Source organism: Gobius niger (assembly GCF_951799975.1).
Source record: "Gobius niger genome assembly, chromosome: 17".
Lineage (NCBI taxonomy): Eukaryota > Metazoa > Chordata > Actinopteri > Gobiiformes > Gobiidae > Gobius > Gobius niger.
This window is the reverse complement of record NC_136868.1, coordinates 1,038,334-1,054,043: the sequence shown is the minus strand read 5'-3', so window position 1 is coordinate 1,054,043 and position 15,710 is coordinate 1,038,334. Positions and strand designations below refer to the sequence as shown.

Here is a 15,710-nt window from a genome sequence, read left to right as displayed (position 1 = left end):
ATCGTCTACCGGGAACTCACCGCCCACAACGTAATCTTTAGAAAATATGATTATTATTCCAGGAAAAGAAAACAGACAGGAAGTCCAGGCGCTCACACCTTCAGGTCAGAGGAACTAGCATAGCCACACCGCGCAACAAGCCAATTGAGGAAATGTTTCTTGTTTTGAGCGGTTTTCACTCATTTAGACACTTTTCCTGATCGGACCGAGTTTCCTTTGCTTGTTTGAGGACATTTCAGACCAGTTCTAGGGTAAATCTCGCTTGAAATAAGAAAGTAAAATTGCCAATGAGACAAGACCAATTTTCTTTCACCATTGGCAAAGAAAATGACCTGAAATAAGGACGAAACGTATCGAAACGAGTCAGAAACATCTCAGAACAAGTGAAATAATCTGAGACAAATGCCCAACAACTTCTTAACTAGTCAAAACAACTACAATTTGGATTATTGTGCTCAAATTGAGATGTTTATACTGATCTAGTTAAATACTTTTTGCTGTGTATAATCTATATCTGTTTTGTACTGGAACCTTTTCTCCGTTTGCTGTGTTGCTCAGGTCAAGGTCAAATAAGTAAATGGAATAACTGAAGAAAAGACACTGATAAAAGCACATTGTAACTAACCTGTGGTTTAACTATAAATGTACAAGCTTACAAAACTGAACGTGGCGTACAATGTCTGTCTGTACATTCTGCTGGAAAGACCTCGAGTGGAGAGTGCACTTAGATAGAGGAGATGTATTAAATGCCAGTGTGATCGCTCATAAGATAAGATATAAGCCTTTATTGATCTCACAACATTCAGCTCTCAGAAGCAAATAGGCAGGAAATGTGAGGAAAACAATGAAATAGTAAATAGTGATATCTTATATACAATGACTACCAAGGACTTTGTGGGGACAGTGTTAGCAGTGCAGGGAGCAGAGTGCAGGTGGTGGATAAAGTGACTCAGGTACGTGATTTAAACACAGGGATTATTGCATGTGTTTCAGCTTATTGGTTATTGCACGTTACTTCAGTCTTGTTGTACAGTCTGACAGCAGTGAGGATGAAGCACCTGCGAGTGTCTCTGGCTGCTTCCGAAACCATCAGATTGCTAAGAGCTCTTACGCCAAACCGGATGTGCGTCAGCGTCCGCCATGGCAAGTTGCCTCCGAATTGGTTAGTCAGTTAGGAAGTAGTTAGGAAAAGGAGCCTTGATGCGAACTATCATAGCCACTTTAGCATAGGGACCTCTGATGCTAACTATCATAGCCACTTTAGCATAGGGACCTCTGATGCTAACTATCATAGCCACTTTAGCATAGGGACCTCTGATGCTAACTATCATAGCCACTTTAGCACAGGGACCTCTGATGCTAACTATCATAGCCACTTTAGCATAGGGACCTCTGATGCTAACTATCATAGCCACTTTAGCATAGGGACCTCTGATGCTAACTATCATAGCCACTTTAGCATAGGGACCTCTGATGCTAACTATCATAGCCACTTTAGCATAGGGACCTCTGATGCTAACTATCATAGCCACTTTAGCATAGGGACCTCTGATGCTAACTATCATAGCCACTTTAGCATAGGGACCTCTGATGCTAACTATCATAGCCACTTTAGCATAGTGACCTCTGATGCTAACTATCATAGCCACTTTAGCATAGGGACCTCTGATGCTAACTATCATAGCCACTTTAGCATAGGGACCTCTGATGCTAACTATCATAGCCACTTTAGCATAGGGACCTCTGATGCTAACTATCATAGCCACTTTAGCACAGGGACCTCTGATGCTAACTACCATAGCCACTTTAGCACAGGGACCTCTGATGCTAACTATCATAGCCACTTTAGCATAGGGACCTCTGATGCTAACTATCATAGCCACTTTAGCATAGGGACCTCTGATGCTAACTATCATAGCCACTTTAGCATAGGGACCTCTGATGCTAACTATCATAGCCACTTTAGCATAGGGACCTCTGATGCTAACTATCATAGCCACTTTAGCACAGGGACCTCTGATGCTAACTATCATAGCCACTTTAGCATAGGGACCTCTGATGCTAACTATCATAGCCACTTTAGCATAGGGACCTCTGATGCTAACTATCATAGCCACTTTAGCACAGGGACCTCTGATGCTAACTATCATAGCCACTTTAGCATAGGGACCTCTGATGCTAACTATCATAGCCACTTTAGCACAGGGACCTCTGATGCTAACTATCATAGCCACTTTAGCATAGGGACCTCTGATGCTAACTATCATAGCCACTTTAGCATAGGGACCTCTGATGCTAACTATCATGGCCACTTTAGCATAGGGACCTCTGATGCTAACTATCATAGCCACTTTAGCATAGGGACCTCTGATGCTAACTATCATAGCCACTTTAGCATAGGGACCTCTGATGCTAACTATCATAGCCACTTTAGCATCGGGACCTCTGATGCTAACTATCATAGCCACTTTAGCATCGGGACCTCTGATGCTAACTATCATAGCCACTTTAGCATCGGGACCTCTGATGCTAACTATCATAGCCACTTTAGCATCGGGACCTCTGATGCTAACTATCATAGCCACTTTAGCATAGGGACCTCTGATGCTAACCATCATAGCCACTTTAGCATCGGGACCTCTGATGCTAACTATCATAGCCACTTTAGCATAGGGACCTCTGGTTCTAACTAACCAGTGATTAGGAGCTATGTGCCGTCCCATAAGCCACTGCGCCAAATCCCCCCCCACCCCCCTCGCCCCCACCCTCAGTGATTCATGCGCCACTGTTGATTGACAGGAGCACATCTAATAATAAAAATAATCATGATAAAACTAAGATTCTGCACAAGCCAAACTTTATAAAGTGATAAATCCATGTTGTCGTCCCCACAGCTCAGTCACATGTCAGTGTTAAAGAGGAAACTCAGGAAACAGATTAAATGCTTTTGTTTTCATTAGTAGAAACTTAAGCCACATGGATCATTTGCTGCTGTCGCTTTAAGAAACAGCTGCTGAAATAAAATAACACTAAAGGGAAATGTTTGGATCATTTGGATTTATTTTTCTCCTTAAATGTCTTTGTTTGGACACTATGTTGTTGTTGGACACTGTACACTAGGGGGCGACAGGCACTTTTGTTTGGCCTGCACTCCACCAATAACTTTAAAGAAGAAGAAAAACAGCTGTTGGTGATGTCACTTCCCCTGTTTAAGGACGGACGGATTGTTCAAAATGCTGCTGAAGCTCTAGTTCACTAACTGCACAGATCTAACAGTCGACCCATGAAAGGTTAAGGAGTTAGTTGCTGTGTTAGTGCTTAGAGGCTACAATTTGATGGTTTCGGATTGAGCCTCAGTCTGCCACTGAAAGAGCTGCTCTGGGTGGGAGGTGTTGTCCTTGATGGACCCTCCTGTCCCTCACCTCCCCCCTGGTGGTCAGATCGAGATAAGCCCTGGAGTATCTGACACCACGATTAGCGGTACGAGCCATTAGAATCTCTATCATTACATAGATGCAATTACACAACTCCTCCACTAGAGGCATGTGACATCTTTTATACCTTTCTGGCGGCCTTTCTTGAGTTATGGTTCCCACATAATCTCGTAAAGTGAGCACTGGGCCTCTCGGATATAAATATATAAGAGGAAATAGTTTATTGTAACTCCCTCCAGGACCCACAGAACCTCAGACCTCTGTTTTTTATACATTTTAGACAAATGTTTGCAAAGAAGTGCATGCTGGGAGTTGTCAGGTGACTCCTGCCCCTCGTCGTCAGTGCAGTTTGGAAATCTTCTAGTTTCCACTGAAAGGATTTACATGTTTATGTTTAGGGGATTTCTGCTCTCCCTCCTCACCTCTCTGACTCTGTGGTGAGTTTTACCGTTTCATCTTCATCTACTTTGGTTTATTTGTGTCGCAGTCGCGAGAGGAACTTCATTAACGGAACGCACATTTTAAGATTGTCAAGTAATTTTACAAAAGTTCCTTCAAGTTGTAAATGACGAGATTAAAGTGTTGAGTCTCTGAGGCGTGAGCTTGAATTCAGCAGAAACAACATGAACTATTGTCCTCGATCCGTAGCTTATACTGTTTTAGTTCAAGCCAAGGGTTTATTGTTTTCTCATCACCTCGACTGTTGCATTGAATATGATTTTTATTTTTAGAGGGCCGGTCTTGACCCAAAAGTCCCGGGCCGATTTCTTTCTGCCAGTCCAGCCCTGCTCACCTCCTCCACAGAGTCCAGGGGGCCCCAGGACGGAGCTGGCCCTCCTGACTCTGTGCGGCCCGGGGCCCAGCACACGGCAGCGTAGTGGAGAGCAGAGGCCACCACAGAGTCATAAACAGTCCTGAGACCTGCTAACCCTGAAGGACCTCAGTCTCCTCAGAAGGTGGAAGCCACTTTGGCCCTCCTTATACAGGGCAGGGGTGTTCAGTTTATTGTTGAGGTGAACACCCAGAACCACCTCAATGTCCTGGATGTTCAGCGCTGTGTGCGGTAGTGTCGTCCTCCTGAAGTCGATCACCATCTCCTTCGTCTTACTGGTGTTCAAGCAGAGGTGGTTGCGCTCACACCAGACCACAAAGTCCATGAAAACCAAGACCTTCTAGTTTTTACTTAAGCACAAATGTGTTCTTAAACAAGACTTAAAGGCACAGGCCGGCGTTTTTCCACACTGAGATATGTTCTTACCTGAGCTGTGACGAGTTCTTTAGGACCTGTCTGATCTTCAGTCACGTAAACACAGCGCAGACGGCGTTAGCATTTAGCCTCTCCCTCTCTCCTCTATAGCTCCAAAACAGGTCAAGATAGAAGCTACCGAGCTCTTCCACGTTTTCCCTATTTAAATATGGTTACGTGAAGTGTTCCACTACAAAGTATAATTACACACAATTAAACAATGTGGATTTTCTAAGCGGATAAAAGGGGGAACTATATTGTAAGGCGTAATAATACCAGGAGTAGTTTGGCATCTGCACAGCAGTGAAGATTACTGCGCAGATTTCGAACTACTCCTGGTATTATTACGCCTTACAATATAGTTCCCCCTTTAGTGGAACACTTCACGTAACCATATTTAAATAGGGAAAACGTGGAAGAGCTTGGTAGCTTCTATCTTGACCTGTTTTGGAGCTATAGAGGAGAGAGGGAGAGGCTAAATGCTAACGCCGTCTGCGCTGTGTTTACGTGACTGAAGATCAGACAGGTCCTAAAGAACTCGTCACAGCTCAGGTAAGAACATATCTCAGTGTGTAAAAACTGTGGCCTGTTCCTTTAAAAGCATCAAACAAGGGGACTGTTTTGACATGAAGAACGTTTCAAAACTAGAGGCCAACCACAGAAAAGGGTCGTTTTGTTCCCGTCTAAACTATGATTAAACCAGACCTTTAACCAAGAGAAAACACATCTTTCACTACAATGAAAATGAAATCTAATGTGGAACCATGATTATAATATCCATGACTGAAGGAGGATCTAACCCTGTGCTTACGCTAAATATTCCCGACAGAACCACCGACCTCCTGGAGAAGCTCTCAGGCCACACTCTGAAACCCACTGGGCAACACAATACCCTTTTACTCCCTCCCGTATTGACTTGCGGGGATATTTTCCGAGCTCCCAAAGTTCCCCGATCCTCTCACTTTTCTGATTTAATATATTCCGGATGTGTGCTCAGCCTCCTCCAGAAATCCAGCCATGACTCTCGATTCTGCCGAAGGTAATGAAGTCTGGGAAACGCCGCGGTTTGTTCTCATAAGCACAGCACATTTTGTACCTTATGATTCATCTCAATTAAAGCACACTTCGTCCTAATCTGACTTCATCCTTCCCTAAATCAGATCACGATTAAGTCATTAAAGGCCCACACGTTTTCACTGATTGTGTGCGAGACGTGGACCAGTGGTTTCCAGTATTAATTTGGTGGTACCCATGTAGTTCTAAAGCTCTTTGTGGTAAAGACAGTTTTCAGGTTTTGGGCCAGTTTGGTCTCTTAACAAATAAACTTTCACCTGAAAACAAAACAAGACCTCATCTTCATAATAACATGTTTAGTTATGGCACGGATTGATTTAAAATGCATTTGTATCACATTGGTGCGACAATATCTCCTACATAAGCAGCTCCTACAGACTTTACATTTTCCAGCCAACAATATTTTGAAGGGATTTTATCATATCTAATTCCTCGCCTGATTTATTGAGTTTTGAATTTCAAAAAACAAGGCGAGATTTCAATTTTTACAGATTTTTCCACTAATAAAAACAGCTTAAAACTAAACAATATATCCAAAATCCTCTCTGAAAAAGTCTTTGTAACTAATCGGTCAAAATAAAACCATGATTTTTGGCTCAACCTATTATTCAGATTTTGTCGCAGAAAAAAAAGGGGAAATTTGGGACATTTTTAGGTCATAAAAGGCCTTAAGAAAACATAAAAGTGTGTGTGCGTGTGCGTGCGCGTGCGCGTGCGCGTGCGTGTGCAAATAAAGTTTTGATTTTTTTTTTGACAGAAAACTTGCAGTACACTTTTTTCTCATATTTATGCCAGTAATCGACAGCACAAGTTCCAAATTAATATCTCTAAATGTAAAAAGTTTCCTGTTCACCTGCTTTCCCCTGAACATAATGGGTTTTTGTAATGTATATTTTGGGGTCTGACATTTTTAACCCTTGAGCTACTTTTGCAGACACTTTTCTTTAAAGACAAGAGCAGTCGACTGGACCTGACCCGTAGATTCCGCAGTCTCCTCCCTGAAGGCATTACTTTGTGTGATGGTGCGAAGGGGCCCTGGTGATTCTGACGGCTTTGCGGGTGAGACGGGTGGAGGACATGTCCTTAATAGAGGGAGAGGGGCTCCACAGATCTTCTCCACTGCTCTCAGGATGTGCTCCTTCTGCAGGAGGCAGTGCTAGTGATGGAGCTGGTCAGGATGCTCTCTATAGTCCCTTTGGAGCCTCAACAAGAAAAACATCTATGAGGGTGGGAGGCAGTTTTCATCCAAACAGCAGCTCTGGGAGGCTATTCTAACATCCTGCAAAGAAAGCGCATTCTCTATTTCGGCTTTACCCAATTCTAAAAGCTTTTGGACTGGAGCTCATAGCCTATAGACCAGGACAGCCTCATTTGAAAGACCTAAAAAAACATTTTTGTCAAGGTGTCGTAGGTTTTTATCGTGTTTTTGTTGCTTTTTCATCTGTTTTTTCCCCCGTTGCTTTGTTGTCTTTGTTTTGCCACATTTTTGTCACTTATTTGTCGCTTTTTTTTGGGTTGCATTTTCATCCTCGCTTCCGTTGCTATATTGACACTTTTTTTTCAAGAAGCTTTAAGATTTGGGTAAAGCCAAACTGGAGAAAAAGTGCTAAGGATTAAGAGATCAACAGGCCTGACACGTCTCCACCGTCAGCTTTGAGTTACGCAAATGTCAAATACATCATTTATGCACTTTTTTATACATTAGTCACCAAGGCCGTGGGAACCCAGGGTGCTGAGGGCGCTGCAGCCCCCCCTGGTGGATAGTTTGTGAACTGCAGGCAATATTAACCCCTTAACTCCCACCTGAACCGAGCACATTTTCTCCAGCTTTACCCCAATCCAAAAGCTTCAGGAAAAAAGGTGTGAAAATAGCGACAAGACTGAGACGAAAACAAGGATGGAAATGTGAGAAAAGTGAGAAAACATTGACGAAAAATGACAAAAAATTTACAAAAAAGTGAGAAGAATTTGACCAAAAAAATGTGAAAAATTTGACGAAAAATTGAGGAAAAATGGACAAAAAAGTCACAAAAAAAGTCACAAAATTTCACAAAAAAGTAAGAAAAAATTGACGAAAAATTGAGGAAACAATGGACGAAAAAGTGATAAGAATTTGACAAAAAAGATTTGAATAATTTGATGAAAAAGTGACAAAAAATGGACAAAAAAATGGACAAAAACTAAATAAAAATGATGATAAAATGACGAAAAAATTGGACGAAAAATGGAGAAAAAACGGACGAAAAAGTGACAACAATTTGACAAAAAAATGCGAGTAATTTGACGAAAAAGTGACAAAAAACTCACGACAAAAATGAGTCAACTGCCCGACAAAAAAAGTGATGAAAAAAAATCTGCCGTGAGGAAAAAGATCCATTTAGTTTTGTAGGTCTTTCAAATGAGGCGTCACACTGACCTACAGGATTTGGGTAAAGCTGAACTGGAGAAAATGCTCTCGATTCAGGCGGGAGTTAAGAGGTTAATAAATAGGATTTATGCACAGAAAAAGTATTTTGGGGGTAAATTTTGTCCCTCAGCGCCCCCTAACTAACACATCTTCCCACGGCTCTTTCTTTTTCACCTGCCTTTTTTCCCATCCACTTATTCACTCACACAGACACAACTGTATTTCAAATGTTGCTATAGTTTAGGGCACCTCGTCCAAACCCTGGGGGGGTAAAGAAATCCAATAAGGCAGTACAATATATGGGACTAAATAAAGTTTGCAGCGGAGTGGTCGACCCGGCTCAATCCTTTACTGAATGGCTAATTATCCCCTGGCTGTGAGGCTTAACTGGGGAGGGAGCAGCCTCGCCGAGTCCTTCAGAGCGAGCGGCGAGCGGCGAGCAGAGAGAGACGCCATGGCCCAGAAAAACAGCAGTAAGTCCCAATTCTCCCATTGCCTTTTGTTTCGCGGGTTATTTATCCATTTATGAATTCGACTTGATTACAAAAAAAACCCACACGGCTCGCGGCTTGATTAGAGATAATACTTTTCAGATTTTACCCCACATTCGGTGACTCGAATCTTTTGTTGTTGAGCCATTAGCTTCCATTTTGTTCATTAGCTCCTTTTCAAACTGCGTCCCATTGTGCACATAACAATGACTTCTACATTTTGAGAACGTAATAATAATTTTAATTGTGTTTTTCCCCCGTGCGACTCGGAACTGAATGCGGTGCTTTTTTTTTTCATTACGTGGAACGATGTCATTAAAATCATCAGGATGTGATTAGACACTTTCGGCTCTTTTTGGGAGAGCGTCACGTGATCGCGTTAAGCTCATGGTGAAATCCAGCTGGAATTTTTCGATTGCAACAGGCGGATTAGCCTTAGGCCCAGTTCAGGACCTTCAAATCCCAGAGTCTGAATATCTTTGGAAATATCGGAGTTTAAGGTGAAGAGGGAAACTTTTCAAATGTAGATCGATTTGAAACTTCTGCTGTGGATCACTGGCATCAATGTGAGATAAAACTGTTTTGCCATTGTATGTTTTCATATAAAAATAAGGCCTAAAAATGCTCAAAACAGCTACAAAGAGGATATTTTCTTTAGTTTTAAAATAAGACATTTATTTGTGGAAAAACCTGTGAAAAATAGAAATGTCGCCTTGTTTTTTTTTAAATTTAAAACTAAATAAATCAGGTTGGATTAGACATCAAAAAATCCTTCAAAATATTGTTCAGTCAAATGTTGGGACAAAATGCATTTTGAGGAAATGACCCTTGAAATTTGGAGAAGGATTGAAACAGTGCAAGTTTCACTGTTTTGTTTCGAGGCAAAAGTTTATTTGTTAAGAGACTAAATTGGCCCAAAACCTGAACATTGAAACATTGAAATGGTTTTGCCTGTAGTGTCTTCCCTTTGGACTGTAACATACACAAGGCAACTGTAGATCAGGGCTGAAAGATAAAAGATATGAACATTCAAATCGAAAAAGCAAGATATATAAACGATATATAGATTTTCATCAGTAAAATTGCTCTCTTTTGTATTATGTTTTTATTTTTCTGAGAAAGAGCTTGTTTTTCACCTAACCCATAGTTATATCGTATCGATATCGAGATATCTGGCATGAATATCGAGATATGAATTTTTGTGCACATCCTTCAGCCCTACTGTAGATAGAGAGTTTCTGGAATGTTTCCATTTCCATTCTGTTTAAACAACACCGGGCTGCCGCCTTAAAGGGATGTTTCAGGATTTTTGACACAGGGCCTCATGTCCTAGTTATCCAGAGTGTTGCTGATTTCTGGAGATATTTTTTTTTTGTAATTCATGCGGTTCTTATATTTGAAGAGTTTCATAGTGCTAGGCTAGTGCATTTCTATGGTATCAGCTAGCCTGCATTATAACACCAGACTAACCATATAAATGTCTGTGTTAAAAGAATCATTATAACTATTTTGCATTTAAAATACCTTATATTTGAGCAGCATCCGCTTCGTGGTTGTATAAGCTACGCGGCGGCGGAGTGATCTGCGATATATCATATAATTATATTCCAAACATGACTCTATGGACACAGACATGTATATGGTTAGTCTGGTGTTATCAGTGATTTGCCTCAGGTGCTCTGTGGAGCGGGTAATGCAGGCTAGCTGATACCATAGACATGTACTAGCCTAGCACTAGCCTAGCTCCTAACTTCTTCTTCCAAAAAAATATATAGCTATATATTTTATATACAGTGGAGCAAAAAAGTATTTGCCCGAAAGCCAATAGGAAGCCTTTGGGAAACTGACCAAATACTTTTTTGCCCCACTGTAGCTATATATAAAATATAGCTATATATTTTTTCCTTATATATACAACTTCTTGCGTTGACGATCCCGCCCAAGCAGCACGTGTGCCATGCCAAGTGCCTTGCCCAAGGACACAGCAACAGTATGCACTGAACAAGCAGAGATTGAGCCGCTTGGTGTTAAAGAGGAAAGCATGTTGTCGTACCTACATCCTAATTACGCTGACAGACGTATGTTCTGTTTGTCTGCTCCTGGAGCTGCAGTAACATCCAGCTGAGAGAGAGTGAACCCTTTAACTTCACCCTAGTGCATTTTGTTGTTTTTGTTGTTGTTGTGTCCATGAACAAGACTGAGGGAGCCCAAGTACATGTTTCAGCCTCAACCAACACTCAGAGAACAGCTACAGATGCAACAGATGGAGCTGCAGAGTCAGTGTCAGGTGTACTTTCTCCATATGTTTGGTGTGAGTGTTACATGTGACAGGAGGAGGGTTGTATAAACACGTCAGAATCCTTAATCTGGAAGAATCATGGAGTGCATTTGTTATTGAACTGCACTGGGGTCTTACAGTGGACTTGCTTCTCTGTAATACAACAATAAGCTTTGCTACACAGAAGAGATTTCTATGGACTTTGCAATGAAAGTCCGTTCAAAAGCTGGAATTAAAGGTCGCATTTTCCAACAGGGAAACATTTATAAATTGTTCGTGGTGATCCAAACTAAGTCCTATTCTTCCTCACGCATTCCTAGCCTTCCAGTTCTTTCAGGGTGACATGGTATTATTCACAGAACTATTCTTTTTGTTTAGCTTTGGTGCTACCTTGGTACTGCCTTGTCTTTGACCGGACAAAATTTACCCCCAAAATACTTTTTCTGTGCATAAATCCTATTTATTAACCTCTTAACTCCCGCCTGAACCGAGAGCGTTTTCTCCAGTTCAGCTTTACCCAAATCCTGTAGGCCAGTGTAACGCCTCATTTGAAAGACCTACAAAACTAAATGGATCTTTTTCCTCACGTCACATTTTTTTTCATCACTTTTTTTGTCGGGCAGTCGACTCATTTTTGTCAAATTTTCGTGACTTTTTTGTCACTTTTTCGTCAAATTATTCGCATTTTTTTGTCAAATTCTTATCACTTTTTCATCCATTTTTTCTCAATTTTCCATCAAATTTTCCCCACTTTTTTGTCAATTTTTTGTCAATTTTTGTCTTTTTTTTTTTTTTTTTCATTTTTTGTCACTTTTTTGTCACTTTTTCATCAAATTATTTGCATTTTTTTTGTCAAATTCTTATCACTTTTTCGTCCATTTTTTCCTCAATTTTTCCTCAATTTTTTCTCACTTTTTTGTGAAATTTTGTCTATTTTTGTCTTTTTTTTTTTTTTACATTTTTTCTCACTTTTTCGTCAAAGTTTTCTCACTTTCTTCACATTTTCATCCTTGTTTTCGTCTCAGTTTTGTCGCTATTTTCACACTTTTTTCCAGAAGCTTTAGGATTGGGGCAAAGCTGGAGAAAATGTGCTCGGTTCAGGTGGGAGTTAAGGGGTTAATATTGCCTGCAGTTCACAAACTATCCACCAGGGGGTGCTGCAGCGCCCTCAGCACCCTGGGTTCCCATGGCCTTGAGTTTAACCAACAAATACAGTAAAAGCCAACTTTTTGACCGAGATTAAGCCCTTTCTCTCGCTCAAAGACCTCGAGAAGGCGACTCATGCTTTTTAACACTCCACAGTCCTCACGCCATTGTTTACAGTTAGTGCCTAACGCAGCAGCCCGTCTTCTCACCGGTTCATGAAGACACAGTCACATCGCTCCCATCCTCTCCTCCCAGCACTGGCTCTCCGGTCGTTGTGAGAACATAAGAACATTGTGAATGACCAGGTTCTTCAATCGCTGGATTCCGTCTTCACTGAGGCAAAGGTGTATTCCATGATGACAATGCCAGGATTGATTGGGCTCACACTGAGAATAGTGGTTCAGGAGCATCATTTTCACACATGGATCGGCCACAACAGAGTCCTGACCTTAAAGGGACAGGCCACCGTTCTTCCACACGGAGATATGTTCTTACCTGAGCTTTTGCCTGACTGAGGGCACGCACAAAGACCAGACAGGTACGTATCAACTCGTCTGAGATCAGGTAAGAACATATCTCAGTATGGAAGAGCGGTGAACTATACCTTTAACCCCATTGAGAATCTTTGGGATGTTTCGACTTTAAAGAGGGGGTGTTCTGCTTTTGTCAGTCCCATAGCACCAGTCTATATCTCACTACAATGATGACAAACCTTCTGTTGGTCTGTAAATGCAGTAAATTAGAATAACTGCCTTGTATAAAATGTCTCTCTCAAAATGGCTGTAGTGAATGTCTTGAAATAGGCCTCTGTCTCTTTAACCCCTTAACTCCCGCCTGAACCGAGCACATTTTCTCCAGTTTGGCTTTACCCCAATCCAAAAGCTTCTGGAAAAAAGGTGAGAAAATAGCAACAGAACTGAGACGAAAACAATGATGAAGATGTGACAAAAAAGTGACAAAAAAAGACAAAAAAATTACAAAAATGTGACAAAAAATTACCAAAAAAAGACAAGAAATTACAAAAAAATAACAAAAAACAAAAACAAAAAATGTGACAAAAAATGAAAAAAAATTGATTAAAAAAATGACAAAAAAGTTACTAAATGAGTTGAATACCCCCCCCACCAAAAAAGATGAAAAATGTTTTAATGATGTGAGGAAAAAGATCCATTTAGATGAGTTTTGTAGATCTTAGCTTTCAAATACAGGATTTGGGTAAAGCTGAACAGGAGAAAATGTGCTCGGTTCAGGCGGGAGTTAAGAGGCTAAGAACCTCTGAGCCTTTAGACACGCCCCCTCCACACGCTGTCTGTGGCATCAGTGGGGAGGGGGTTCTGCTGAGGAGCAGTGGTTGGTTACTCGGCTGGTGACCAAAGCTCGGAGGCGTCTCCAGGAGGTGGGGGCGTTCCTAGGAGGACTCAGGCAAACCTATCCCTAAAATGGCCGCCATCAGAGTTTTTACAGATTACTCAGAAACACGTGAATGTGCCAAGGCAACACTTCAGCCATGTTTTTAATGAGGGAGTGACATATCGTGTCTTCTCCACAGTTCCCTTCTCCATCCGAAAGTTCTCCCCCTCGGACCAGAGCGCGGTGATGTCCCTGTTCCGCGACGGCGTCATGGAGCACGTGTACCCGGCGTTCTTCAGGGCCATGAGCCACCCCGACCACATCGGCGTCGCTCTCAGCATCTCCATGGCCGGCTACGTCCTGGGCGGCAGTTCCTACTTCCAGGCGGCGCTGTTCGGCGGCGCGTGGGCGGGGCTCATCTACTACTGCTGCCACGACATCCACGAGGGCTACGCGGGGCTGAGGGCGGGCGCAGACATGGCGGACGTCCAGGCGAGCTACCTCAGCAATCCCGACCACGCCTTCTGGGTCGCCGAGGCGGACGTCAAGGGGCGGCCGAAGCTGGTGGGGATCGCGGCGGTGATCGGGAAACGCGCTGAGGAGAAGTTCGACGACTGGAACGGCGGCGTCATCGGGGAGGACGCCGGAGACGGAGACGGAGGCTGCGGGGAGCTGTCGCACCTCGTCGTGGGGTTTCCGTGGCGGCGTAAGGGTCTGGGGGCGGAGCTGCTGCAGAGGGCGGTGGATTTTTGCGGCGAGCGCGGGTACAGCCGCCTGCTTTTGGATGTGAGCTCCTCGCAGACGGCGGCGCTCGACTTGTACAAGAGGTTCGGCTTCGTGCAGACGGCGAGTCACAACAACACGCACTCCAACCGCTGGTTCTCCAGGCTGGCCCGGATCAACGTGATGAGGATGGAGAAGAGCGTCTGACCGGGAGGAGCTGAGAGCAGGGGGTCTCAAACTGTGGCACACGTACTACTACTGTTATATGTCAGCTTCCTTTGGTGAGGCGCAACTGTTTTTAGTTTAGACTTGGTTTAGTTCTAGTTTAGACTTGGTTTAGTTCTGGTTTGGACTTGGTTTAGTTCTGGTTTAGACTTGGTTTAGTTCTAGTTTAGTTCTGGTTTGTTACGTCTGGTTTGGACTTGGTTTAGTTCTGGATTGAACTTGGTTTAGTTCTAGTTTAGACTTGGTTTAGTTCTGGTTTGTTACGTCTGGTTTAGACTTGATTTAGTTCTGGTTTGTTACGTCTGGTTTGGACTTGATTTAGTTCTGGTTTGGACTCGGTTTAGTTCTGGTTTAGACTCGGTTTAGTTCTGGTTTGGATGTGGTTTAGTTCTAGTTTAGTTCTGGTTTAGACTTGGTTTAGTTCTGGTTTGTTACGTCTAGTTTAGACTTGGTTTAGTTCTGGTTTGTTACGTCTAGTTTAGACTTGGTTTAGTTCTGGTTTAGACTTGGTTTAGTTCTGGTTTAGACTTGGTTTAGTTCTGGTTTGTTACGTCTAGTTTAGACTTGGTTTAGTTCTGGTTTAGACTTGGTTTAGTTCTAGTTTGTTACGTCTGGTTTGGACTCAGTTTAGTTCTGGTTTAGACTTGGTTTAGTTCTGGTTTAGACTTGGTTTAGTTCTGGTTTAGACTTGGTTTAGTTCTAGTTTAGTTCTAGTTTAGACTTGGTTTAGTTCTGGTTTGGACTTGGTTTAGTTCTGGTTTGGACTTGGTTTACTTCCGGTTTGGATGTGGTTTAGTTCTAGTTTAGTTCTGGTTTGGATGTGGTTTAGTTCTAGTTTAGTTCTGGTTTGGATGTGGTTTAGTTCTAGTTTAGTTCTGGTTTGTTACGTCTGGTTTAGACTCGGTTTAGTTCTGGTTTGGACTTGGTTTACTTCCGGTTTGGATGTGGTTTAGTTCTAGTTTAGTTCTGGTTTGGACTTGGTTTCTTCAGACCTATTCGACTTCACTCACACAGGTCCGAGTGCACTGTGATCTGTATTTCCTGAGAACAAGAACCTAACCTGAACCTGAAGCCCGACACCTGATCTGTTTATCACAAACAATGAAAGAAGAAGCCACTTAGTTCAAATATCAGTTTTGTCCGAATTCATTCCTTAAGGCCTATTCATCCTCCACAAGACCCAGAGCTGCGAGAACAAAATGACGTCATGTTGTTCTCGCAGCTCCTGTTCGGCAGCTCTGGCTGACGCATCATCAGCAGAACTATCTCGGCAAGGCTGCGAGAACTCTGGCTGTGATTGGCTGGATTTTTAGTGGGCGGGGTTATTTTGGCGGAA

The 15,710-nt window shown here is 42.5% G+C and overlaps 1 protein-coding gene and 1 long non-coding RNA gene across 2 annotated transcripts in view; both read left to right on the top strand.

The window, feature by feature from the left end:
* Positions 1-15,710, top strand: part of LOC306976907 — a 73,321-nt gene that overhangs the window by 26,275 nt on the left and 31,336 nt on the right. The gene's annotated exons all lie outside the window — the stretch shown is intronic.
* On the top strand, positions 8,527-14,356 carry LOC306976879 (putative N-acetyltransferase camello; the record flags this gene model as incomplete). Its single annotated transcript, XM_079574997.1, has 2 exons — positions 8,527-8,634; positions 13,626-14,356. Exons 1-2 carry the CDS (start codon positions 8,616-8,618, stop codon positions 14,354-14,356), a joined length of 750 nt encoding a protein of 249 aa, XP_079431123.1. The 5' UTR covers positions 8,527-8,615.